The sequence below is a fragment of the Erpetoichthys calabaricus genome, chromosome 14, assembly GCF_900747795.2.
Source record: "Erpetoichthys calabaricus chromosome 14, fErpCal1.3, whole genome shotgun sequence".
In the NCBI taxonomy this organism is placed as follows: domain Eukaryota; kingdom Metazoa; phylum Chordata; class Cladistia; order Polypteriformes; family Polypteridae; genus Erpetoichthys; species Erpetoichthys calabaricus.
In genome coordinates, this window is record NC_041407.2 from 2,765,001 (window position 1) to 2,791,510 (window position 26,510).

The window sequence follows — 26,510 nt, forward strand, 5'->3', positions numbered from 1 at the left end:
TTGCGTATCCCGTTTTGAATCAATACGGGACGGGATTTGTCCCGTATTTTTTTTATCATTTTTTTTAAAGCAGCGTCTCATGCAAATCATCCCACACGCATTTTATGAAGATGCCTCCTTTCCTACTTTTGATTGGGTAATACTTGATGTCATCGTTAGTTTGATTGGTCTTTTTAACTGTCCAGTGAGGAGGGCGGGTCTTTTAAGTAGAGTCTGCAAACTGTTGGCACTGGGATGTGGCACCCGCTGCAGTATGCGTCCCTTATTTTTTTGTATTAAAAGTAGTAACCCTACCTGGCAGGTAACACTTATGTTTGGTCATGAAGTCGTCTAAAATCCGCCACGTGCCCTCTTTTAATTGCGAGAGAGCAGATATATATAGCCAAATTCTCGTGCTTCGTTGCGGTGAAGTACTGCTTTTAATTTTTTAAGAAGAAAAGAAAACCTTTTTAAACGGATCGAAAATATACCAATAACAATTTGTTAAGGATCTGTTTTTTTGTGAACCTCGCTTTTCACAGCTGTCGCGCTACGGCGTGTGTTTCGTTTATTTGACAGTATGTAGATCGTGGTAATTACATTCATGGCATTCGTTTTCTGAATCACAATCTGACTGTATGGGTGGTTACCTGCCAGGTTACGCTTGTGGTTGGTCAGGAAGTCGCCTTACATCCGCCACGTGCCCTCTTTCTGTTCCCAGAAGCTGATCATAGAATGGTTTTAATAGTTTACTTTCAAATAATGCAAAGAGTATGCAACACGTATTTCTCCCTAATTCTGGGCTCATCAGGCATACACACTCACTGCATCCCCTCTCGGGAATCGAATCTCTATCATCAGCGCCAGAGTTGAAGCCCCTAACGTTGCGGTCAGCAAGTCGGCTAACATCCGCCATGTGCCGTCTTTCAGTTGCGAGAAGCAGATCATAGAATGGTTTTAAACTGTTGCCCCTAACGTTGCGCTACGGCGTGTGGTTCGTTTATACCTCGTGTCTTCTCATTAAACTTTTATCTCGCGAATATGTTATTGCAATCCGCAGCGGGAGCGTTTCAATAAACTTAATTTAAACTTACGTTTTACACCGTGCTTTGTTTCCCTTATGAAGATGCTTGTATGCATCACTCGCTCGCTTCTTATTGTTTCGCTCCCTTCTCAATTGTTTGATGAATTTTTTGTTCTTCGCTGTTTGCGGCTCTTCCTTCATTTCTCCCTACTGCGTTCACAGTCTTTTCACGTGATTACGTGGGAGGCGTGATGACGTGACACTCAACTCCGCTTCCCACGGCCATCGAGCTGCCGTTCTTTACAGTATATTGTCAAAAAAGAAGTTCCAGTTATGACCATTACGCGTTGAATTTCGAAATGAAACCTGCCTAACTTTTGTAAATAAGCTGTAAGGAATCAGCCTACCAAATTTTAGCCTTCCACCTACACGGGAAGTTGGACAATTAGTGATGAGTGAGTCAGTCAGTCAGTCAGTCAGTCAGTCAGTCAGTCAGTGAGTCAGTGAGGGCTTTGCCTTTTATTAATTAGTATAGATTATATTATATTATATTATATTATATTATATTATATTATATTATATTATATTATATTATATTATATTCTTCTTCTATAATACGCTACCGTGGCTGTTCGTTTGTCTGTCCAGGATTTTAAATCACCTGTAGCTCGCAAACCGTTTCACCTATTCACTTGAAAATTGGTACACATATACTACGTGACGTCTTCTATCCGCTAACCGGGTGATGATTTTATTACTCTTTTTATTTTTATTTTATTGTAGAATCAACTCTCGGCAGCGCGCAGCAGAGCAGCCGTGTGGCGCATGCGTATATGCGCCGTTCTCATTCCCTACCACCTTCACTAATCATTCTTGTGGCAGATTGAAGACTTAAGTGCCAAATTAAGTTAAAAATTAAAGAACATGTACTAAGTAATTGCAACACAAAAACTGACTTAATCAGTTTTAACACAAAAGATGCCGATGAAAGGAGAAGCAGCGGGCCGCAAGGGTGGAGTAAAGAAGAGCTTCTCAGGAAGCAGCAAGCACATCAACCTCTTAGCAAACAAATGCTAAACGTACAGAGAAAGAGGATGAAAAACTATGAATGCTCAAGTCAAGTGTATTCAATGCACGTAATTGTGCAGTGTGCTGTTACTGGTATATTATATTATATTATCTATCTGTTATATAGTGCATTTCCAATTTTTCAATGTATCTATCTATTATATAGTGCCTTTCACATCCATCAATTCATCTGTCTTCTAGTTTGAATTTCTCTTTGTACACAAACAAAATATCTGTCTATTTGTCCGTCTATAGTGCCTTTCCCATTCATTCGTCTATCTATCATTATATAGTGCCTTTCACTTCTATCTCTCTATCTGCTATATAGTGCCTTTTAAATGTATCTGTCCGTCTATCTATCATTATATATAAAACTCTGTGTGGGAGTCACTACTTTATAAATTTTATTTTGTTGTCTATTTCCATTCATCTCTTCTGTCACTTTCTGACGTTCCTGCTTCTGTAAGGTATGTCAGTTATTCCACAGTATCCAGCACACATAACCTACCCTGAAGAGTGCAGACACTGTCTGGAAAGAAGACCCCTTCTTCTTGCCACCTTTCTTTCCACCTCCACCTTCAGCTGAAAATACAAGAAGACAGTAAAGGTTCCGATCGAGGAAGAGCTGGACTACTTTAATCCAAGACCTTTACAGACATGACTTTCATCAACAGTCAAGCCTGCTTTCATCACCTATCTGGCTCTTTGAGAAATTCACAACAACTCACTTTACCAACTTGCTTAGCCTATCGCTTTTGAAAACTAAAAAGAAATTCTAGGGAATCATCCTTGCTTAGATCGATCACTTTGAGCTCATTAGGCCCCAAGGTCCAGTTTGCCAGGCCCTGCTGTTGAGCATCTGCTCTTAGCATTTGTCTGATGGCTCTTGTAGTTTTGTGCTCTGATTTCACTGCTGTCGCAATCGCGCATCTCCCAGATCAGGCGGACACAACACTCACCTTCTGATCCAGCATAGCCTGTGTAGAGCGTACCCAACAGCTTGAGGGAGGCTTTCTGGAAGAGCCCCACAACGGTTTCATTCAGGGGGTCCTTGTTCTTGTCCAGCCAGCCAGAGATGTTGTAGTCCACAGTGCCGGCATAGTGGACCAGGGCGAAGTGGGCCTCAGGCTTGCCTTTGACGGGCTTGGGCTTCTGGAAGTTGTTGGACTTGCCCAGATGCTGGTCATACAGCTTGTTCTTGAAGGAAGTGTCTGTGGCCTTTGGGAACATGCACTCCTCTTCCAGGATGGAGAAGATACCCATGGGCTGGTGTGGAATAAATGGAATATATTGAAATTGAACCATGAAGTGTAAAAGGTGAATTATGAAGACAAGTCATCCTTCGTGGGCCTACCTTCTCAATGAGCTCAATGCAGGCTGCCAAGTCCATACCAAAGTCAATGAACTCCCACTCGATGCCCTCCTTCTTGTACTCTTCTTGCTCCAGGACAAACATGTGGTGGTTGAAGAACTGCTGCAGCTTCTCGTTGGTGAAGTTGATGCAGAGCTGCTCCAAGCTGTTGAACTAATTATAAGAACATACCACAGATGAGCAACCGGACATCACATTGACAAAGTCGGGGGTAAAGGGTCCAGCGGTGTACGACTCACATCAAAGATCTCAAAACCAGCGATGTCCAGCACACCGATGAAGAACTGCCTTGGCTGCTTGGTGTCTAACATCTGGTTGATACGGACCACCATCCACAAGAACATCTTCTCATAGACGGATTTGGCCAAGGCACCCACAGCGTTGTGGACCTGAATAAAGACATCATTGCTGTGTCTCTTCTCCTTGATTGCTTTACATACACCCGGCTCACATCAGAACATATCAAAGATGGCCATGAGGTCCATTCCACCATCTCAAGATCTCACCCTACCTGTTGAACTGTCTGGCCCTTGGTCACATATTCATTTCCCACTTTCACTCTGGGGTAACACAAGGATTTGAGAAGGTCCGCAGAGTTGAGGCCCATGAGGTAAGCTGCTTTGTCAGCCACTGCAAGAAGAAAACATGAAATATCACCTACAGCCAGGTGTATTTTGACCTCATCTGAGATGACAGTCGAATAAATGATGACATGCTCCCTGTTATCCACAACAGATTAATTGTTTCTATTAATAAAATATCTCACACCCCCACTTCTTTATCTCACAGTTGTGAGAATTTGTGAGTTGCACCAATCGGTTCCGCTACCTTCAGTGCCATCGGGCTCAGCCTGCTCCTCTCGCTGCTTCTGCTTGAACTTCATGTTGCCGTAATGCATGACAGCACCGGTCAGCTTGTAGATGCCAATCTTCTCCTCCGGAGTGAATCCAAGAATATCAATGGCATTCTGCATAAAGACAAATAACACACGGTGAGGTGATGACAATGTGCCCATTAGTGTCACTTAGTAAAGGATTAGCAGGACTCACGTCCGTCGCCATCAGCTCCTCGGTATCGTCTATACTGGGAACGCTAATCTCTCCTTGACTGACAAAGGGGTAGTCGTAGGGATTCGTTGTAACAAGAAGAGTTTCTATAAAGAGTAAAAAAAAAAAATGAACTAGATTACCATTACACATTATTATTATTCACAAAATCTGACATTTTTAGTAACTGTAGTGGACAGCTGTTCAGGCTTAGTTTGGTTGGACGTTGGCCCGATTTCTTGTTGGCAACCTTTTAGTTATGCTGTCTCTGTCACACTCTGTGGACATAATACTTCATTTCCCACTCCTTCTTTTGATATATTAATATTTTTTGCTGGAATTGTCCAGGGAGGCATCCACTGACAGGTGGTCAACATGAGATGGGGCTCTATACTCTACAACCATGGACCCTAAAGGTTCAATTTTTACAAAAATTTTACTCACACTGGAGATTCCATTTTACTTTACGACAAAACCACCTGTCTGTTTTCTGAAATGGTTTCGTCCATTACGGGTTTCCAACTTTTTTGGAATTTTTGGTGTGAATTCCTGTGCGGTGCCTTTCGATCTGCAAACAGATGATCTGGCTTTGAGACCCAAGAAATTTGAATCTGGGGTTTGACTTTGTCTAGCAGCCGCTTTGAGAATCTCCATTATGTAATCCCGTCTGGTCACAAAGCTTTTATGATTCCTGTTAAGCTTCGGTTTCCATCGCCTCTACGGAGACCTTTCCCAGAATTCCCTGGGGTGCACTCATTGGTGACATCAATCTTATGACGATACAAAAGTGACCCCAGGCGTTTCTAGAATAATCTAAGCTTGATGGATAACCCTTCTTTCGCTGCATTGAATAAATTGTTATTTAATTCTTGTTGTTCTTCAAACCCCTGCTCTTGCTTTTGACTCTGAATTTTACGCTTGCATTTTGGCTTTGATGACAGATCTCCCCGACTCCTGCTTTTGACCTTTAGCCCATTCTTCGACTTACGATTCTCCCTGCTGTGTTTACTGTCTCTTGCCAGTCAGTATAGCAGTGGTCAAACCCAAAGTCTATGGCACCAGCCCATCTACAGGCCACACAAAAGTTTGCCCACGCTTGCCCAATGAACAGACACTAATTAACCCAACAGGCATGGAAATGCTGGACCAGGCGCAGCACCGGTTTTGGGCCTGTGTAGGCCCATGCCTAACCACTTTTCACATTGGCCTCTTATGACTAGGATTCCCAAAGCACTTCCACTCCAAAAAAGTCATAAAGGAGTTGCCAACAAAGACAATCCAAGGTGAACAAAGTCCCAGTATGGTAATCCGAGGCAAGGTGTAAAAAAATGAGAAAATCGTAATAAGCACAAGTACAGCAAACACACAAATAAACTCACCACTGCTTAGCAAATCTGAATGAACCGCCAGGAATTATGGGAGTCAGAGGGCTGAGGGCAGTCCCTAGCAGTGATGAGCTGGTGGTCCCGCCTCTTAGGGAACCACCCACAAAACACCAGGCAGCTTATACATAAAGGAACCAAACAACCCCAAACTAATAAAACGTGTAAGTAACTCCACATTTCTAACATAATTCTAACATAATTCACAATATTAACATAAATAAAATACTCAAACATAAACACAGAAGACAAGAAACGCCAGCCAGGGGTGGAACTCTGGCTTAAATATAACACGGCCCACCCTGTTTTGTAACATTTTTTTTTGTTCCAATGAAACGTAGCCTAAACTGCATTCAATTATTCAAATATCAATTAATTTGAAACTGTCACTGCATAATTGGCGGCGTTGTCAAGGTCATACAACTCTTAAAATATTTGGAAAGCATATATCGACATTACAAGGTTTTGAAAATAAGACCAACTTCAACATTTACCAATCAAAACCACTCAAAACATCAGCCTTATCAGCTTAATGAGTTTGAGGGAAACGTGAACGGATTCAAGTATGCATGAACAATTTCTCGACAAAAGGAAACTCTTTTAGGTTTTAATAATGAAAGGAAACAACCAGATATGCAAAAACGTGCCAGAGCCTGATGTTGGCACCGGAATCTCCGCCGCCAGCTGTGCTAACTTCAGCAGTGGGTTTTTCTTGCCAACACTACAATCGAGAGTGCTGGAAAATGCCACCAGATATCAAAGGATCGGCCAGGTCACAAATTTGCCCGATATTCTCCACATCAATCCGTATTTAAGCTTCCAACGTCTGCTGTATGGAGGCTCGGTTGTGCAGCTCAGTGGTGCAACTGATGAAGTAAGTGGCTGTAATGCAGGGCATCGACTGATGAGAATTGGGCACTATAATCTAATTGAGGACGGATTCACTTGCAGACTCGGAGAGTGGAAACACATGCATGAGGTAAGTATACACAAATTACAAGGAATGGCAAAAAACTGTAAAACTGTCTGCTTGATGCCATCTAATGCTGCTGGATAAAGGATATTATTGGGGGTTCTGTGCTTTACGATGGGCTGGAAAGTCGAACGTATCATCAAAAGATAGGCAGTCAGTTCGTATTCCCCATTTGAAGTTGGAATTATTACTAACAAAAATCATTCTAACCAGACGTGCAAAAAATAATAACGCAGTTTAGGTCGCCATAACTAGACTTCTAAAATTTTTATAAAAATGAATATATTATGTAAATTAAGGTATTAAAAATAACATGCGGCCTACTAGTGACAAATTCAGGCCCATCCTTTCATGAAATCCTGCTACTGCGTTGGATGCACTGGGGGAGCATCAATATAAAGGGACGATTCCTGACAAAGGACACGTGGGATGACCTGGAGGGGGCTTCTGGATGGAGCCCTCGAAGGTTGGCCTTCAAGATTGTTGTGTATTTGTATGTTCAGTAACAACTTAAATTTATATTGATGTTGATTGACATTACTGTTGTTGGTAATTTCCTGTAGAATGTTAGGGGGGGGGATTTTAGAAGGAAAAAGGAAGTTCTCAAAAAAACATTTATGGAGAGAACCTAATGAGAAACTGACACGATTTTACAGTTATTAAAAACTATATTTAAGAATCATATCAACGTCTGTGTCATAATTCGATATTATACAGGGGTGCACATAATTCAGCAGCACTATGTGACAGCATTCCTGGAAAGGTATACAGAAGTGTTCCAGAAAATCAGCGCATGTACAGGACCACCCATTTCAATTGAAGTGGACCCTACAGTTTCACCAAAATTCTTTAAGGCTCGCCCTGTACCTTTTGCTCTTAAGCAGAGGATTGATGAGGCATTAGATGATCTGGTTGAGTAAGGCATTATTGTACCAGTGCGACACTCAAAATGGGCAACACCCATTGTCCCTGTCACTAAAAGGGATGGAAGTTTAAGAATCTGTGGTGACTACAGATGTACTGTTAATAACAGCAGTAAAACCTGATGTTTATCCCTTACCAACTGTTGCAGAGATGTTCTCCACACTGGCGGAGGGTGTCATTTGTACTAAATTAGACCTTAAACAAGCCTACCAGCAGCTAGTTCTTGATGAACCTTTAGCTGAGATGTTAACAATTAATACACAACAAAGATGTTAACATAAGAAAAGTGCCCGGGATTCTTACCGATGAGCTCTGGCTTCTTGTTGGACATGATCTGGTAGAAGATGTGGTAGCTCCTCTCGGCCGACAGCTGAAATGTTACTCTTGATTTTTCAAGCAAATCTGGCAAGAAGCATCAAGGAGTGTGAATGAAACGTCACAATTGCTGGTTAAAACACTTCCAGGTGGAACAAAATATTGGAGAGCAAATTGACTGGCAAAACAGTTAGGACGCCAGAGAAAAGCTCCTGTGGACACATAACGTGATTTACATTTCTGCTGCTAAGAAAGACAATAGCAGAAATAAGGATCAGAAGGTGAGGGTCCACAGGATTACTGACATAAAGCATGAAAACCCGTCATGCTTACAACATTCGTTAGCTCAGCAATTAACCACAGGCTGTTATTAACAACTGCTGTGACCATCAGAGGCGGCTGTTTGGACACTTACAGGTCTCAATGTCTGCTGAAGACAGTTTGCCTGTGGTCCCGAAATGAATTCTGATGAATTTACCCTAGAAGCAAAAAAATCAATTAATTAGTTTATCAATAAATTGTTTGATTAGCTCTTTCTTTCATTCATTGATTATTTGTGTTAGTCATCCAAAGCTTTTGCAAAACAACATCACGTGGACAAAACAATCGGAAAAGAGTATCAGGAGAGTTAAGGCGAAGGTTAAAGGTGAGCTTTTAAAGACCAGCAATGATGTCTGGAGCTGAGACGTGGGCAGCAAAGGGCGCACAGCAGGAGAAGAAGAAGTTGGATGGGGCAGAAGTGAGAATGTTGAGATGGATGTGTGGAGTTACAAAAAAGGACAAAATAAGAAAGGAGACAATCAGGGGGACAACAAAAATGGGAGAAACATCTAAGAAAATACAGGAAAGGAGGCTGAAGCGGTGATGGGAATCGAAGAGCAGGGAAAAGAAAGAGAGGATAAAGTAAAAGAAGACTTGAAGGAAAAGGGCCTGACTGGGGAGGAGGAGGAGGAGGAGGAGGAGGTGCGGGACCGAGCTGTGTGGACAAGGATCTCCAAGAACAACAACCCACCAGACAGCAAAAGTGGGAAAAGATGAAGAGAAAGGAAGGAGTAGAAGAAGATTAGCATCACACTAAAATCAACAAATAATACAGAAACACAATGAATGGCCGCTATCAGGCGTAAACCCTGCATAGATGATGATTTAAAAAAAAAATGAGTTCAGAGCCAATTCAATAACAAAACACATCTGCATCATCATCATTCTAAAAGACATCATACAAGGCAAATAATGGGGAGCACTTACAAATCGAGAGGAGTTGTCATTCCTCACTGTTTTTGCGTTTCCAAAGGCCTCCAGAAGAGGGTTGGCTTGAATGATTTGATCCTCCAAAGTCCCCTAAGGGAAAATATATTAAAATATTTAATAGACAGATAGATAGACTATAGGTCGATAATTATGAAAGACACAATAAAAAAGAGATTAATACAGTACATGCAATGTACTATATAATAGATAGATAGATAGATAGATAGATAGATAGATAGATAGATAGATAGATAGATAGATAGATAGATAGATAGATAGATAGATAGATAGATAGATAGATAGATAGATAGATAGATAGAATTTGGTATAGTAGGCAGGATTAGGTAGATAGATAGATAGATAGATAGATAGATAGATAGATAGATAGATAGATAGATAGATAGATAGATATGAAAGGAACTATACAATAGATAGATAGATAGATAGATAGATAGATAGATAGATAGATAGATAGATAGATAGATAGATAGATAGATAGATAGATAGATAGATAGAATTTGGTATAGTAGGCAGGATTAGGTAGATAGATAGATAGATAGATAGATAGATAGATAGATAGATAGATAGATAGATAGATAGATAGATAGATAGATAGATAGATATGAAAGGAACTATACAATAGATAGATAGATAGATAGATAGATAGATAGATAGATAGATAGATAGATAGATAGATAGATAGATAGATAGATAGATAGATAGATAGATAGATAGATAGAATTTGGTATAGTAGGCAGGATTAGGTAGATAGATAGATAGATAGATAGATAGATAGATAGATAGATAGATAGATAGATAGATAGATAGATAGATAGATAGATAGATAGATAGATAGATAGATAGATAGAATTTGGTATAGTAGGCAGGATTAGGTAGATAGATAGATAGATAGATAGATAGATAGATAGATAGATAGATAGATAGATAGATAGATAGATAGATAGATAGATAGATAGAATTTGGTATAGTAGGCAGGATTAGGTAGATAGATAGATAGATAGATAGATAGATAGATAGATAGATAGATAGATAGATAGATAGATAGATAGATAGATAGATAGATAGATAGATAGATAGATACTGTAGAAATGAAAGGCACCAAATAAAATATATGAAATTACATGAAACGGACAATGACGTAGCTAGATAGGTGGGTGGACTGATGTGAAGGCCACTCGGGTGATGGACTGAGTGGACCACCTTCAGGCCGCACTCCATATGTACAATAAGGGGATTTCACTTTGATTGGTCCATTTCATCTTCCAGTGCCCATTCAGATATCAACATGCCATTAACTAAACTATGGTGTTTTTAAAGACTTTTCATTGCTTGTGTTCTTCTTCTTAATGTGTCCAAGTGAAGAGCCCACCCTTGCATGTTCACAGCCTTCAGATGTCAGTGCATTACCTTATTATGGGGTGTTTATCTATCCGGTGTCAGAATGTAACGTGCTCTGTCAGTATATCACGGGCTGCCCTCACACGCTTTACATAGTCACACTAATCCACAACATTTAGTGATGCCAGTTAACATAACACAAATAGCTTTTGGAGGAAAGAAGAAATTAGGAACACCAGGGGTGAAAAAAACGACACAGACAGGTGGAGCACGCAGACGTTCTCCACAGGCAGTGAATGAGGAGTTGAACCCCAGACCCTGGTGCTTTATCTTAGCAGTGCTAACTACTGCACCATCCTGAATTAAAATAAATAATCTTCAGTGATTCTCCCTTTTGAGACGTCTCCATAAATAAAGGAACTCAACACACGTGTGTCATCTGTGGTCTGCCTCCTCCATTTTGATCCTCTTACCTGCATTTTGCCTGGCGTGGCTTCTTTCTTCTTGTCCCCAATCGCTGCAATTGTTGCAAAGTACTGAATGACACGTTTTGTGTTTACTGTCTTCCCAGCTCCGGATTCTCCGCTAATGAAGACACAAAATAAATGACACAGATTATTTTTCTGGAAATGGGAAGAACTTGAGTATTAAATGAAGTCATTTTGTTTATTTCTGATACGTACGTGATGAGGATTGACTGGTTTTCACGATCTGTTAGGAAGAGATAGCTTGGTTAAGTTTTTGTACTTGCACAAATAAACATTTTTTTTTTGCTTAAGACTGATAATGCAGAATTGACTTTTATCATTTCCTCACTTTCACCATATTGTATAAGTTTAAAGCACTAATTGTATTTTTCTATGTGGCCCATGATAGTCCAAACTTAATTCTTTGCCAATCCATGTTATACCACATAAAGAGCTGATTACTTATCTGAAAGATTCTTTATGAATTTAGCACAATTGTTCCTGTCATTTTTTTATTATTATTATTTTTTATTTTCCATTAAAACTATGCAGTACCTTAGCTAAGATGGGGACCCCTAAACCTCCAGACTGCTGCTTTGATTTCCCTTCCTCCCTTAACTCTCCTGTGTTCCCATTTTGATTTAAAGAATGAAATGTGTGAACAACTGTAATGAAGTTTAATCCACAAAACATAAAATATTAAGTATGCAGAGCTGAACAGATCAACAACACGTCCCAAAACTTAGGGTGCTTCTTCAGAGGGATGCCACAGGGGAAGCCAATTTTGGTGGCCTAAAGAGCGATCAGGATGAAAGGTTCCAGAAAGACCCTTCAGGTATTTTGAGCTGTTAAGAGGCTCCATAAATAACCCTGACTAGATGAGAACAAATTTATGAAACGCCAATGGGCTCCTGATCTTAGTTGGACTCCCACTGCCGACAGGACTCACAGGCTACGTTCGGATTTTCTTGTGTCCTGCTTGATAGCCTACTGGACATTAAGGATTTCTGCAATGTCTACATATTAAGAACTTACAGAACCAACTCCATACATGTAAAGACCCCGTCATAGAATCTGTCTATGAGGAACCACAGAACACAGCAAAATGCCACTACACCACCGTCATTTTTAAGCAGGTATAACACTTCGTGTCTCTTGTCCCGCACAGGCGTATTCACTTCATGAAGCTCATGCTCAGCTTAACACGTACCAGTCAGCATGTTCTGGTAGGCATTGTCCGAGATGGAGAAGATGTGTGGTGGGGCTTCTTGACGCTTCTTTCCTCTGTAGGCTGCCACAACTTCTGGGTTGTATACAGGGAGCCACTTGTAGGGGTTGACGGTGACGCAGAACAGCCCAGAGTAGGTCTGAAAACACAGCAGGGTGGGTTTGTATGGCGTCTGAAATAATCCGATTGTCAGCCACAGAAGCGGAGGTCAACTTACATAGATCATCCAGGCTGCATAACGCTCTTTGAGGTTATACAGCACAGATGCCTCATTCAGGTGGGTCATCATAGCCATGTCTTCTATTTTATCGAACTTGGGGGGGTTCATGGGGAATACTTCACTGTCTTTGACAGTTAAAGTCTTCATAAGAAGGAAATGACACACAGTTAAAAGCAAATCTGAACTCAACGCTCTCGACAAACCCCCACAGCCCCAGATGATGTTTATAACACCCACTTACTTGGCCGCCCTCGGTTTTGACGGTGGCTTTGCCCCCTTCCTTACTCTGGAGAATGCCCTTGACAAAGAGCTCTTTCGGCTCGACCACATACACCGCAGTCTTAGCATCGAAAGGTTTGTTCTGCGATTCAATTCTCTCCCTCTCAGGTTTGCGCAGAAAGGGTGCGGCGACCCCAAAAACCGCCATCTCCGCATCCGAACTCATAGCTGCAGGTCACTGGGGGACAGAAAGGCATCCTAAGACTCTGGTCAACAGCAGATTGACTCACCTTTCTGCTCTCCTGAAAACCAAGTCCATGCTAACCATCACCTTAATGAATTCATGTTCAGAAACAGCAGCCCACCGAAAGAAGAGTCACCGATGGGCATGGGCAGCGTTAAAAGTGAGTCATGCACAGGTGCAGCCATCGTGGCAGGACGTTTAAATACAGTAACGTGGTATTACATGCATGTTCGAAAAGAGAGGAAAACAGCATTGCAAAAGCAAGGAGAAGATCTGCTTACCTTCCCAGTGGCAACAAAGAGAAAAGAGTACGCTGGGCAAATCTGTGAAGATGAATCAACATGAACTCAAATGAATTAATGACATAGATAGATAGATAGATAGATAGATAGATAGATAGATAGATAGATAGATAGATAGATAGATAGATAGATAGATAGATAGATAGATAGATAGATAGAATTTGGTATAGTAGGCAGGATTAGATAGATAGATAGATAGATAGATAGATAGATAGATAGATAGATAGATAGATAGATAGATAGATAGATAGATAGATAGAATTTGGTATAGTAGGCAGGACTAGATAGATAGATAGATAGATAGATAGATAGATAGATAGATAGATAGATAGATAGATAGATAGATAGATAGATAGATAGATAGATAGAATTTGGTATAGTAGGCAGGATTAGATAGATAGATAGATAGAATTTGGTATAGTAGGCAGGATTAGATAGATAGATAGATAGATAGATAGATAGATAGATAGATAGATAGATAGATAGATAGATAGATAGATAGATAGATCTTTTGTTAACAAAGTTACATTATGAGTATGTAGTGTATTAGCTATAATAAAATTACAATAAATAAAAAATAGATATTTTGTTCAACATTTATGCTTAGTCACTATGAAAGTGATGATGTAATTATAAATAAAAAACAAATTTCTGACTTATTTATTAATGAAAACGGGAAAGAAATGCATTTATGGCAAGAAGCATCAAGAAGTGTAATAGGAACCATCACTCTTGCCCCTTAACCGTATTTTAGTTATTGCATGTGGACCCCCCCCCCCCCCCCCCCAGTCTAAAGGGGTTCCAAAAGAAGCGCTGTGAAGAGGACCCCCCTGGGTCGCAATACTTGAACCTGCGTGCGGCACTTACCGGGACTCTGGGACACGGGACTCCTAACCCGTTGAGATCCGCGATGCTTTCCTTTATACATCGCAGATCTGTCGGCTCAGCAGATTCCGCTTCCATATTTGGCTTTTAAAGTTTTATACGGTGACAAATCGATAGCCCAATGATCCTTTTATCCTTTTATTACGCTCATACGACCAAAAATACTCCTCAAAGACTTTTGTTAGATGGCTGTTTGACAAGCATTCGTTTGCACGCCCCCTGCGCTATTTGCATATATGGGTAACGCCCCTGGAAAAAGTTCCGCGAGGCGGTGTTTGTCGAAACTTAATTGTCCGCAGTCCCGGCGTCTGGTTACTGTCTCTCTGAGTTATTGAAGCGGTGGGCTTGTGTAATGTTTTAATTGTTGGGAAAATAGTGCCTCTAAATGTAAGCGTCGCGTCTCAAGAGACTAGTATAGATGAGATGGAAAGGAGCAGTCATCTTCTTTCTGACAGACGCCTCTGCTTTACACAGGTAAGTAAGCGCGGGCTGAAAAAGTCAAAGCCGGCGGCGACTGAAGCCGCGCGCATTCATAATTAGAGGTGCACAAAAGGGAGGAAAACAGAAAACTAGCAGACGAGAGATAAATAACAGAATTGAGAGAGTAAAAAAGAAAGAGAATTCAGTGGTCGACATTTCACTAAATTCTCTGCTGTGACATTACTGACAAAAGAACTGTTATACAGATCTTGTGTACGTACTCTATTATCAATTGATGATGCCTGGATAACTTGCTCTCTTTGTCCTTTACCTGGACCTTGCTATTCTTGGAGATCTGTTCTTCCCCATCCCCCGTGACCTACCTGTCTAAACCCTGCTCACCTATAGGTTTTATCCTGCAGGTCATGTATTCAATATACTTTAATTTATTAATATTATTATTTGACTGGTGCTTTTATCCAAGGCAACCTACAATAATTGATATACAAATTGCCTGTGCTCATTAGCGCACACACAGGTGTAGTGACTCGCTCAAGATCCTACAGTGTCAGCAGCAGTTTTAGAACCCACAACCTCAAAGTTTGAAGTCCAAAGCCTTAATCACTATGCCACACTACTCTCCCTATAGGGACGTTCTCTACATTCAGCGTGCCAGTAGTTGTAGTGCTGTTGCCCTGCAGTAAGGAGTTCCTCCTGGTGTGGAGTTTGCATGTTCTCCTCGTATTTGTGTGGGTTTCCTCCCACAGCCCAAAAACATACAGGTTAGGTGAACTGGGGAGCTAAATTAGCCCTATTGTGTGCTTGTGTTCGTCCTGCGGAGGGCAGGCGCTGAGATAAGCTGCAGTCCCATGGCACAATGTGGATTAAACAAGTTAGAAAATTACTTTTATTATTATTATTAATAATAATAATAATATCCTGGCAGAATCATCTCCAAGTCAGGAACCATCCTTAGCTAAGTAATTTCTTTTTTCATCTTCACTATTATTATTTGTTTATTTTGTTTCATAATAACAGTTTATATACCATGCCCTATGAAGGACCTGTGACACACCAGGTGTGATTTCTGTTTTTGCTTCAAAGCAGTCAGGATAAATTCAAAGAGCTCCCTGCAGTCCCTGTGTTGCAAAGCACAAATATAGAAAACGAATATCTGCTTAACTAAATACATTTAAGCTTTAACAGAAATGTAACATTTAATCAGTTATATTTCTGAAAGAATGACTTGACAGTAACAAAGCAAAATAATAACATTCCTAATAGCTTCATAAAATATATTTTTAAAGTTTGCAGAAAGTAATCACTGTCATGAGAACTTTTTTTTCTCTAGAAAAATAATATTCTATAATACGGGAGTGTCCAACTCTGATCCTGAAGGGTTAAAGTGGCTGCAGGTTTTCATTCCAACCATCATCTTAAATAGTGACCAATGGCAGCTATTAACCGACTTCAGTTTCCTTTCATTTTTAATTGCCTGGTTTTTTTAAGACCCAGTCATCCGAATTGCTCCTTTTTTCCGTACACGGCAGCCGAACAGAAACAAGCCGTGAAGCGAGCCTGCAGATGACCGGAGGTAGCGCGATTATGGCTCAGTAAAACTCGCCTGAATGCGCCGCGCCTCGCTATCGGATGCTCAGTCGGTTCCCCGAACGCCAAGTGTTCGAGATGGGCTTCGGCAAATCCCGCTGATGTGCGCATTCGTAACGTTTAAGCAGTACCAAAAACAGATCGTCGATAACATCGATCAGGGCTCGGAAAGCGCAGATGAGAAGAGGGGAGGTCTGATGATGGAGTACCTGAGGCGTTGAAACTGATTGGTTACGTTATATTTAATTGGAAAGCGTGGAAAAGTATAAAGATTTAATTGTCATAAAATAGAAGAAAATGATCAACAGAGACAGCAGTTGATCAAGGAATAATTTTTAATCTATACTGAACCAAGAAAAAGAAACGCGCCCGCTATAAAGAAGAGGCTCCGTGGCAAGTAGGTTACAGTTGTAAATTTGTGCATTGCATTGATTACTTACTCATTTTATTTTTCATGTTTTATAAAGTTTATCTTTGAAGTACCCAGTTAGTAAACCTGTTTGTGAAAGTCATATTTCAAACACTTACATAAATAGTCAGTAGCAATATGGCAGCAATTAAGAATTGCATACAAGAACATAACTTACTTCAGAGTGACTAAAATATTGCATCGAGTAAATGTTAACGTACTTAGCAACCAGAAAGGAAACTGCAGCTTCTGCCATGCTGCGATGCCCCCCATGCCACTCCAGCTGACGGAGTTTGCCCTCAATTGAATGTGCTCAGTGCGACTGGCGAGTGTAATTTAAAAGGACTGGCCTTTGCGCTGGTGCCATAAATGATTTTTATTTGACACTTTAAGTCTCTAATGAGCTCTGCGCCACCTGTGCGTTTTATCGACGTTCCGGATAGCTTAAATAATAACAAACCGTGCGTCACGTGACTTGGGACCTGTGCTCACCGCACTTCATATCGTGGGCGTTAAATGAAACCGCAGATATCTGCAAAGAAACGATCGTCACGAGTATCACAGCAGACTTGACCCTTTGTATGGTGGATTATCGTCAATTAAAAAAAATTTACTAACTAGTGGAAAACTAACAGTATATACTATTATAAAAATAAAAAAGATGTGAAATCCATTTAATTATTGATGTGGTTAATTGAATCTAATAGATGTTACACTTTTATCATTTTACAAAGTACATATCGTGCATGACTTATCAAATGAGACAAGGGGGGGCTTTCTTTCTTATTTCATTATTTTTGCAATGGTGGCATACAAGCTCTTCAATGCAGGAACCAACCCTGGACTGGAGTTTTGCAGGACTCCATACGTAAGATCAGTTTAACTTGGCAGCGTGTCTTATCGCTATGGGAGGAAACAGGAGCTGCTGGAAGAAGGCCATGTTTACAGAAGAAATGTATACAAACTCCCCTAGAAGCCCCTTCAGCTGCCAGTCAAACTGGGGTCCGCACATAATGGGACAGCATCACCTGCTGCCTGCTCATTACTCATATGGTGTAGAAATGGTTAACTCTGATTTTCTGTGGGCAACGAAGATGTGAATGCATTGAGGACAAAATGTCACCCTTATTTTTACAGAGTGAAAAATGCTGTACCCATTTTCAGAGTAATGTGTATTGTGAGAAAGGCGCTATATAGCACCCAACCCGGCACAGACTGACACAGAGGCACGTGGAAAATCCAAACAAGACTTTTATTTTCTTCAGCTGGATCCACAACACAGTATCTAAACTACTCATGTGGGTGTCTAACTCTATCATTATTTACTTATCTGTTTATTTTCTTTTGCCTTTAACCATCAACTGGTCACATTTCTTCTGTTTTTCCAATTAGGCAGGTGAAGTGACCTGCTCAGGGTCACACAGTGTCAGTGGCTGAATTTGAACCCACAACCCCGTTATGCCTGCTGCAGTGCAAACCCCTTGAGGAGTAAAGGTAACATGGTGGCGCTTTGCTTATTGTAAACTTTTTGAGAGTCCTTCTTCTTTACTTTTTGTGTGCTGTGACTTTCTCCCTCGTTTCTTTTATTTTTCTTCATGCCAAGCTAGAGAATGAGTTAGTGAGGACAATCAGAAGGTAAGCTCCATGGATCGGGTCAGGGGATGCAGGCCATGACGCTCCAGTCCTGGCTGAAGACCCCCCTCATGACACTATTGACATCCCCCTCGTGACATATTGTCCTCTGCATTGTCTTTTTATTCTCCACCTAAAGTTCTGCCCAGCCAACCAAGGGCTGATGAGGGTGGCAGTGCCCCCCTGACTCGTGTCTTCCATTAGATGCCCCTGTGGCTCATGCTGGTTTGTTTAACTGCTGGTGACTTCATGCTGATCAGACAGCAGGTGCAAATCATGACTGTTAAGTATTTGTTTTCACTAATAAAATATGACTGGGATTAACTGCAGCATGCCAGACGTTTATGGGCCTTAGTTAACATTTCTATTTTGCATCTATTTTTATATGAAATATATATTTAATTTAATCTCCCGAATATAATTCAAGATGCAATGTCAGTGTCTATTTTTTCTTGACGATGACCTAATAAAACTAAATCCAAAAGATGTTCGGACTCTTGTGTTGACTTTTATGTGGACTGCAAGGCTCTTGCTGAAGATTTTAGATTTTGATAAAAGAAGCCATCCAACTTAATGAGGGTCTCGCCAGGGTGGATCAGGGTAACGCAATATGACGCTTCTGAGATTTGTGCCCATCAATTCATGTATCTAATAAGGACACCTAGAAGTATTGGAGGGGATTGGGCGAGTGGTGCTCAAAGGTTTGGAGGGCTCATGGCTGAAATCCAATCTGTAGTTCTGCTGCTGTTTCACACTTCATCTTTTCCAACTCATTTTAACATCCATGAAGAGATTTAACCATTGAGGTATGGACATGAAAACCGTCCAGGCTGGGTGTCATAACCGGGTAGAACAAAGGACGCTGTTTGTTTGGCTTTCCTTCAAGCCAGTATGGTCATCTGGTCAGTAAGCAAAACCCTCTGGGGGGGAAAAAAAATGAGCAAATATGGCAAAAGTTAAATGAATTTTTATATGTGTGGGAAACTATTTCTGGGAGGCGGGGTTTCCAGTTGACCAATCAAAAGTCCTCCTTGATAGGCGTGTCTTCTCCTTCCTTTAAAACAGTCTCGAGTCTTTGAGGTGATTCCACTAAGTGGTGTCCTACATGGCAGCACTTGAGGGTAGGAGCACATTTAAGGTTCTGTATATTCTGTATAGGCACACGATACCCGTACCGCCAGTCACGAAATTCATTCATGGACAGACATTGCCACGCTCTATTTATGTTAATCAAAATGCATTTCTGCCTGTTTAAACAAATTAGTATCTTATGTATTCATTATCTAATGAGTATTGGAATTTCTAAAGTTTGTAATTGCAATTCTGTTCTGTAACCAATAGAAGCAAGATGATAATAAAATAAATCTTTGCCAATCCATATCAAAATTAAAAAAACAAACCATAGAAACAGATTTGTGGAGTGAAAGAGGCATGAAATATATAAAAACTACAGTATTTTACACTATGTATCCATCTATAAAGTGGCGACATGACAATGTGTTGTCTCATTGCCAACCAGGACCCGAGTCCAGTAAGAGCTACAAAGCAAAGAACAACGAAAGAACCGAAAGTGTCCTTAGCTGATTTTGGATCAGCGGCTTTTTTTTTTTTTTTTGTGCCTCGTGTACCCGTTCTGGATTTTTCATTTTGTTGCTGTTATAGTTAAATGAGGTTTACCGGGGTGCTACCCTAACATTTGTACCTGCTTGCATCTGCTTCCTTGCCTCCAATCACACAATCTATCTGTCGAGTTCTGAAAGGTGGCAGCCACTTCATCAAAGCCAAAAGGCATTAACCAAAAAAGAAAGACCCAACATGTTCTGCGGTGGGTTAGCACTCTGCCCAGGATTGCTTCCTGCATTGTGCCCTGTGTTGGCTGGGATCGGCTCCAGCAGACCCCCGTGACCCTGTGTTCGGATTCAGCGGGTTGGAAAATGGATGGATGGATGGATGGAAAGACCCAACATGTCGGGAAAACTGCTGGGAGCAGCACAAGACCTTCTTATACCTATCTATCTATCTATCTATCTATCTATCTATCTATCTATCTATCTATCTATCTATCTATCTATCTATCTATCTATCTATCTATCTATTATATAATGCCTTCTATCTATCTATCTATCTATCTATCTATCTATCTATCTATCTATCTATCTATCTATCTATCTATCTATCTATCTATTATATAATGCCTTCTATCTATCTATCTATCTATCTATCTATCTATCTATCTATCTATCTATCTATCTATCTATCTATCTATCTATCTATCTATCTATCTATCTATCTATCTGCTACATAGTGCCTTTCCAATCTACCTACCAATCTATGAATTATTTGCATTATATCGTGTGTTTCATGTCAATGTTTTCAAAATGTATAGTACAATATACCTTGGCTCAGGTGACATGCATTTGTCGTCGTGGTCATTCAGGGTTACGGCGTCTCCCGACTTTTCACCCTTTCATGGCCGTGTTCTTAGCGTTTGAGAATTAAAACCAAAATGTTTAAGCCAAGGAGAAGCAGCAGCCTTTACAAAGCCCCTCTTGCCATTCTGTAGGGACCCCCGTCCGTTCTCAGACCTGTTTAATTCTGTGTATTGTTGCATGGCCTATGGCAATGCAGGACAGGAGGCAGCCCCGGACACTCCTGCACACACCAATGTTCCACACATGGGGCTCATTTAGAGTCATCAATTAACCTTACGCTGATGTTTTTGGGATGAGGGAGTAAACCTGGAGAAGCAGGACATGAATGGGGAGAACACGCACGTATTATACAAGCAGTGACAGATTTTGGATTGAAACCGCAGGATTCAGGAAGTGTGAGTCAGCATGCCAACCCTGGCACCACTGTGCCAACTCACAAAAACATATTTTCTTTTTTTTTTCTTTCTTTTTGCATTGATGCTCTTTCAGGTTTGTCTCAACAACAAGACACAGGAGCACAGGTGGGATTTGGTGCTGAAAAAACCCTTTATTTTCTACATCCCAGTGCAGCAGCGGTTTGTCCTCCTCATTTCTTTTTGTTCTCAGAGGAGTCCAGAGAGATCATGTCTTGCTGTCATAAAAGCCACTTGGTGACCATTAAATGTATGGCTGGGGGGGGGGGGGGGGGGGTGGTGTGAGGGTCATTAAAACTAATAGTGCCCACTACTGTCTACATCATCCATCATTCAAATCGTGCATTTTGCACTTTATCGCCTCCACTTAAGGTGTTATTCTTCACTTTCTAGTCCTTTCTGTAAAACAAAAGAGCACAGTAGATTACATTTCATTTCATTTCTATGTGTTTTAAAGACGTCTTCTTGCCAATAACAAGCTAAGAGCACGGCATTGTTGATAAATAATAAAACATTTACACTCTGCAATATTTACAGACCTGACCTTTTTCATTTCTGTTTTATCAAAATCGCTTAGTCTTGTTTAGGATGACAGGGGAGCAGAGCCAGTATGGGCAGCCCTGGGCACAAGGCAAGGCAAGAGTGTGCCCTGTATGAGGCGCCAGTCTGTCACAGAGCATTATTTTAGTCAATTCAAGCTCCTAATATTCATAATAATAGTAAACAGTACAATTGTTATCCGAAGCTGAATGGCTCTCTTATTTGACTGATGCCTTCATCCAAGGTGCCTTACAACATCTGAGATACAATCGATTCCATTTATCTTGTTTTTCCAATTGGGGTAAAAGCAGGTGGAGTGACTTGCTTATGATCACACAGTGGTGTCAGTAGTGGGATTGGAACCCACAACCTTAAGTCCAAGGCGTTAACCACTTCATCAAACCGCCTGCCGTCTGTACTTGAAAATACAAATAGATAACAACAAGGGTATCAATGGCAGGATGAAAGAAGCCCTCCAGAAAACAAAAGGCCCTCCTGCCTCTCTGTATCTCCTGAAGATGGCAGCTGTTATAAAATCCATGAACTGACTGAGCTGTCAAATTTCCTTTCGCTAAAAGTTTATCTTATTTCCGCGGAAGAGTCCAAACTAAACGCGAAATCTATTCTCATGTTCTTTGGAGGTCTCAAAAACGAGGCCAGATCTCTTTGAGAAGCTTGTTAAGGTTGAATCTAGGTGACCTACTCCAAGAAACATGTAGCCGTTTTAACTTTAGCTACCCTGGTGGAGTCAGCGAGCCGTTCCAGTGCTGGACCCACTTGGAGTACGGAGTTGGTGTCAGGGGACGGATTCTTGTCATTCATGGAATGGATGGCTTGCTTCTCCTTCCCCAGGGTTGTGTCCTACCTTCACTTTCCTAGTCTTGGAATGCAGTGGGCCCGTGGTAGCTCAGGTGGCTACCTGCATCAGTTCTGCCATCCATGGCTGTATTTCGTCAGGGAACTTCTATTTGGAGAATTGTTTGTTTCTGTTGGGGGTTTTATCTCCAATTCCAGTCCTGGAGGGCCGCAGTTGGGTGTAGTTTTTCATTCTAACCCTTTTCTAAATAGGTGACCAGTTTTTGCTGGTCTTTTGCCTTCATTTTAATTGACTTGTTAATTTAAGACCCACACCTCTAAATGATTCCTTCTTTCCATAATTAGCAGCCCAAGAATAACATAATGCAAACAGCTAAAGGCGGGCCAATTGGGAATGGCACCTAGAGATTCCCTACTGACTCCATGGCTGAGCTTCCACTGGTTGTCACCCATCCATATTTTCTTTACCATCATCTCCACGGGCAGATGAAGAGCAGAGAATCTGTGCAACAGCAGACCCACCTTGCCTCCGATGTCTCGGCTCTTGGCTCGCAGCTTGTTGACTTGCGATTCTGCAATGTCGGCCCTCTCTTCGGCTTCTTCGAGCTCGTGCTGGACCTTCCTAAACTTGGAAAGGTTTGTGTTTGCTTGTTCCTCCTGAGAGAAAGCACAACATTATATAAAAATGAGCGTGGTCAAATACAAATTGAACAATCCCCCCAAAAAATCCTTTCAGAGCCTTCCATCAAAGCCGCCGCCTGGAAGAGGGAGTTCGACCAAGAGCAGCGTTTGGGGGTGGCAAGTAGGGCGACCGCCCCAGGCCCGCTTTTGAGGTCCACATGTCCCGTTCGAGTGGATTTGTCAAGTTATATTCTCCGGTATAGATCAACCATGTCTCCAGACAGGCTTTGCGTTCTGGTGATCCTATCTATAGAAAAAGACATTGCAGATCAAGATTAGACTACGAAGATGTCATCAACAACTTTCCAATCAGAAGGCAAGAAAAGTGGATTTTCGTCTCTGAACCCGAAAACGGGTAAGATATTTCATGATGAAATTTCACACTTCCTGTCGAAAAACACTGAAACTCACATTTTTATTGTATCAGAATATTAATGCACAAAAACATGATAACCGGCTGACATGACATCAACGTGGGTTATGACTACGACATCCTACATATCGAGACGCAGAGTACACTTGCAATTTGGGGTAATTTACTAGAAGAGGCCCTGCTAATTTCCGCATAGCATCACATCGCATTTCGCAATGTCGTGGTATTGTCATGAATTATGAATTGCACTTTTTTAATAGATTAAATTGTTATATTTTGATAAAGTCCGCATATTATCTTGTAAAAATTTAGCTGAATACTATAATGAGAAAATCCAGTGTATGGAAACATTATTTTTATTAAATTCGCACACAAATTTATACAGTCCACAAATACCGGTAACAGAGTTTGACGTAACCAAACCCACATGGGCTTGGTCAGCCCTAAGGCCGCCTCTGGAGCCAACCATGACACCTGTCAGGGGTCCCGAGCGGTGGGAGGCTCTCTTGCGCGCGGCTAAAGCTGCGACTAATGAAATGGAAACCCCAGATGGTTCAAATCAGGTCTGCGACGCAAAAGATCAAAAGACGTCTTATTGAATCTGACGGATCTGACGTAGAAGCAGATGATCAGGAATCCCAAGATCCAGAAGTAAAATTCAGGTTATGATGGATTCCTTAATTGAAGAATCGTCTGGGCGTTTTGAAAGCCTAAACAACATATGTCGCTATTTTTTGTCCAATTTTAAACTTTAGGAGCACAAAAACAGAGAAGATCTCAGCCTCTTGTGCAAATTTAGATGCAAAATATTCAAAATAGTCACGTCATTTGAAAGATGAGGTGATTCACATCAAGAACGTGTATGATGCAAATGTTAAGGTCCGAAGGTGGGCGTTGTGATCGTTGATATCATATCATGAGATACACAAAAAGATGCATTAGGAATTTTAATTCAGAGCTACCAGGCTCTCCATGCATCATAAGACACGACATGCTATATGATATAATATAAATTGAATTATGGTAGCAAGAAATTTCAATGTGATTGACGTTATGCGTGACTGTAGCATAGGCACGTCACTCGATCAGCTTGTGGAGGCCAAATTATCGTAGTACGGAGCCTGGGGGTCCCAGGTGCTCAGCCATAATTGTCAGGGGCCCAAGATTTTCTGGCGGCGGGGCAGCTTCCATATGTTGGTGTTGACATTACTGACATGTTTGGTGTGTCCAGAGGCCTGAGCCTTGTCCCATTTTTTGTTGCATTATGGGCCACATCGTCCTGATGTTGGCTGATACTGTGATATTTCATGACTTGCCTGAAGAAGGGGCCAGTCTGCCTCGAAAGCTTACATTTTGTAATTCGTTCAGTTAGCCAATTAAAGGGGTCATTTTGTTTCACTTCTCATTGCATCCACAACGGCTAACACGTGTCACACACGTGCGCATGGGAGGCAGCTAAATGGCTCCAAAGAAGGTAATTCTATGCCGGGCCAGGGAGTGGCAGAGTACACTAATACTGCAGACATAAAATGGGACATTCTGCCTGGTGCCAAGGATGCCACTTCCGACTCAAATGACATCACTTCCGGTTCTGGGCCCAATGACGTCACTTTCCCTGACCGGCCTTAAAAACCGCCATTACCCTCCTGTTTGTCAGTTCTCTATTGGACTCTTGTCTGTAAAAGACCTTTAAAGCCCACTAGACATATTTCAAGTATACGGGGAGGCTGCCCCAAATCTTTTTGAGGTGTCAAGGTGTTTCATTTCACACACGCTGTAAACTCCTACTACATTAGAAATGCTAAAAAGTTTTAGAAGAATTTTTCCCAAAGAAACGGAGCTAAATAGTTCAGTAAAAAGTCATTTCTGTTGAGATTGCTTGAACAGAATAACTTAAGTGACATTAAGACAATGTATTCGAGACATTCGGAGCTGGGGACGGTTCATGGGGGCTGTCCAGTAGACGCCACTTCAATTCTGAGACTACAAAAGAGTTTGCTGGTTTTCATTTTTCATGAAAACTGATGAAGGAGATCAGCAGGGCGAAGAGTGCGACTGTACAGGTTGGTTTGTCTGTTCTTCTCATAACCACCACTAGAGGCCACTGCATCCGCCTCACCATTAAAAAAGACCAAGTGAGGAGGACTGGACCACCGTGACCTCAGGAAGGTCGTGCAACAACTACAACATTGATGGTATGCTGGTCAGATGCATGGACCATTAAGACCAATTGACAGAAGACAGAGTTGTTGGTCTTTGAGAGACCAGGCTGCCATCCTGGTAACCCAGGAAGATGCTCACAGACGTTGAACCACATGAAGGGGTTGATAGAATGAGAGACAGATCATCATGGTGGCTGTGTCAGCACTTTCCACCAAAGCTCTCGTTAGGTTGCCACTAAATTCCTTCAACCTCTGGCAGATAATGTATAGAGGTGGGTCTCTTCCTTGGACTGCCTTGAACTGGTTTGGGTTATACGCCACTTTATTTTGCCTTTCAGGATATGACTTTGCATGTAGAGATGATGCATATAGTTGTGTCATTTAGACAAACACTAGGACAGCTGGTGTCACAGTGTGGAGCTCCACTGCCTACAATAAACAAGTGATTCTGAGGGAAGTTTGACTGTAGCAAAGTTTAATTCTGGTTATGAGAAGAAACACACTTATAATGTGGGGCATCAGTGGTAACATAACCTGACAAGGGTGGTTGGGTGGAATGAGAAAGTCCTCGGATATAACTATAATGGTGAATGGGGGACTCAGTGCAACAGACTAATAGCCAACAGTCCATCAGATGGCATCAGGAAGGCATGTGGCTCTCCACATTTTATGTAACCTGCATAAGAGGAACCGTTTCTGAACTGTGAGTAGACCTGGAACTGCCAAGAGGAGCTCTAGGATGATAGCTCCAGGAATTTCTTCATTC

At 41.3% G+C, this 26,510-nt stretch overlaps 1 protein-coding gene, 1 long non-coding RNA gene and 1 pseudogene across 3 annotated transcripts in view; 1 reads left to right on the top strand and 2 right to left on the bottom strand.

Moving 5' to 3' along the window:
- Window positions 1–13,400, bottom strand: part of LOC114664932 (myosin heavy chain, fast skeletal muscle-like) — a 37,636-nt gene extending 24,236 nt beyond the window's left edge. The window contains exons 1-16 of the mRNA XM_051918893.1: window positions 13,353–13,400; window positions 12,850–13,065; window positions 12,606–12,749; window positions 12,371–12,527; window positions 11,377–11,404; window positions 11,167–11,278; window positions 9,332–9,424; window positions 8,499–8,562; window positions 8,072–8,170; window positions 4,493–4,596; window positions 4,272–4,410; window positions 3,955–4,073; window positions 3,683–3,832; window positions 3,426–3,596; window positions 3,022–3,337; window positions 2,580–2,641 (exon numbers count right to left, since the gene is read on the bottom strand). Coding sequence (XP_051774853.1) covers window positions 2,580–2,641; window positions 3,022–3,337; window positions 3,426–3,596; window positions 3,683–3,832; window positions 3,955–4,073; window positions 4,272–4,410; window positions 4,493–4,596; window positions 8,072–8,170; window positions 8,499–8,562; window positions 9,332–9,424; window positions 11,167–11,278; window positions 11,377–11,404; window positions 12,371–12,527; window positions 12,606–12,749; window positions 12,850–13,053 — 1,962 coding nt within the window. The 5' untranslated portion in view covers window positions 13,054–13,065; window positions 13,353–13,400. The remainder of the gene's footprint in view (window positions 1–2,579; window positions 2,642–3,021; window positions 3,338–3,425; window positions 3,597–3,682; window positions 3,833–3,954; window positions 4,074–4,271; window positions 4,411–4,492; window positions 4,597–8,071; window positions 8,171–8,498; window positions 8,563–9,331; window positions 9,425–11,166; window positions 11,279–11,376; window positions 11,405–12,370; window positions 12,528–12,605; window positions 12,750–12,849; window positions 13,066–13,352) is intronic.
- LOC127525865 (uncharacterized) overlaps window positions 1–26,510 on the top strand; it is a 119,933-nt gene that overhangs the window by 90,295 nt on the left and 3,128 nt on the right. The gene's annotated exons all lie outside the window — the stretch shown is intronic.
- Window positions 21,506–26,510, bottom strand: part of LOC114664935 (myosin heavy chain, skeletal muscle, adult-like) — a 39,353-nt pseudogene continuing 34,348 nt past the window's right edge.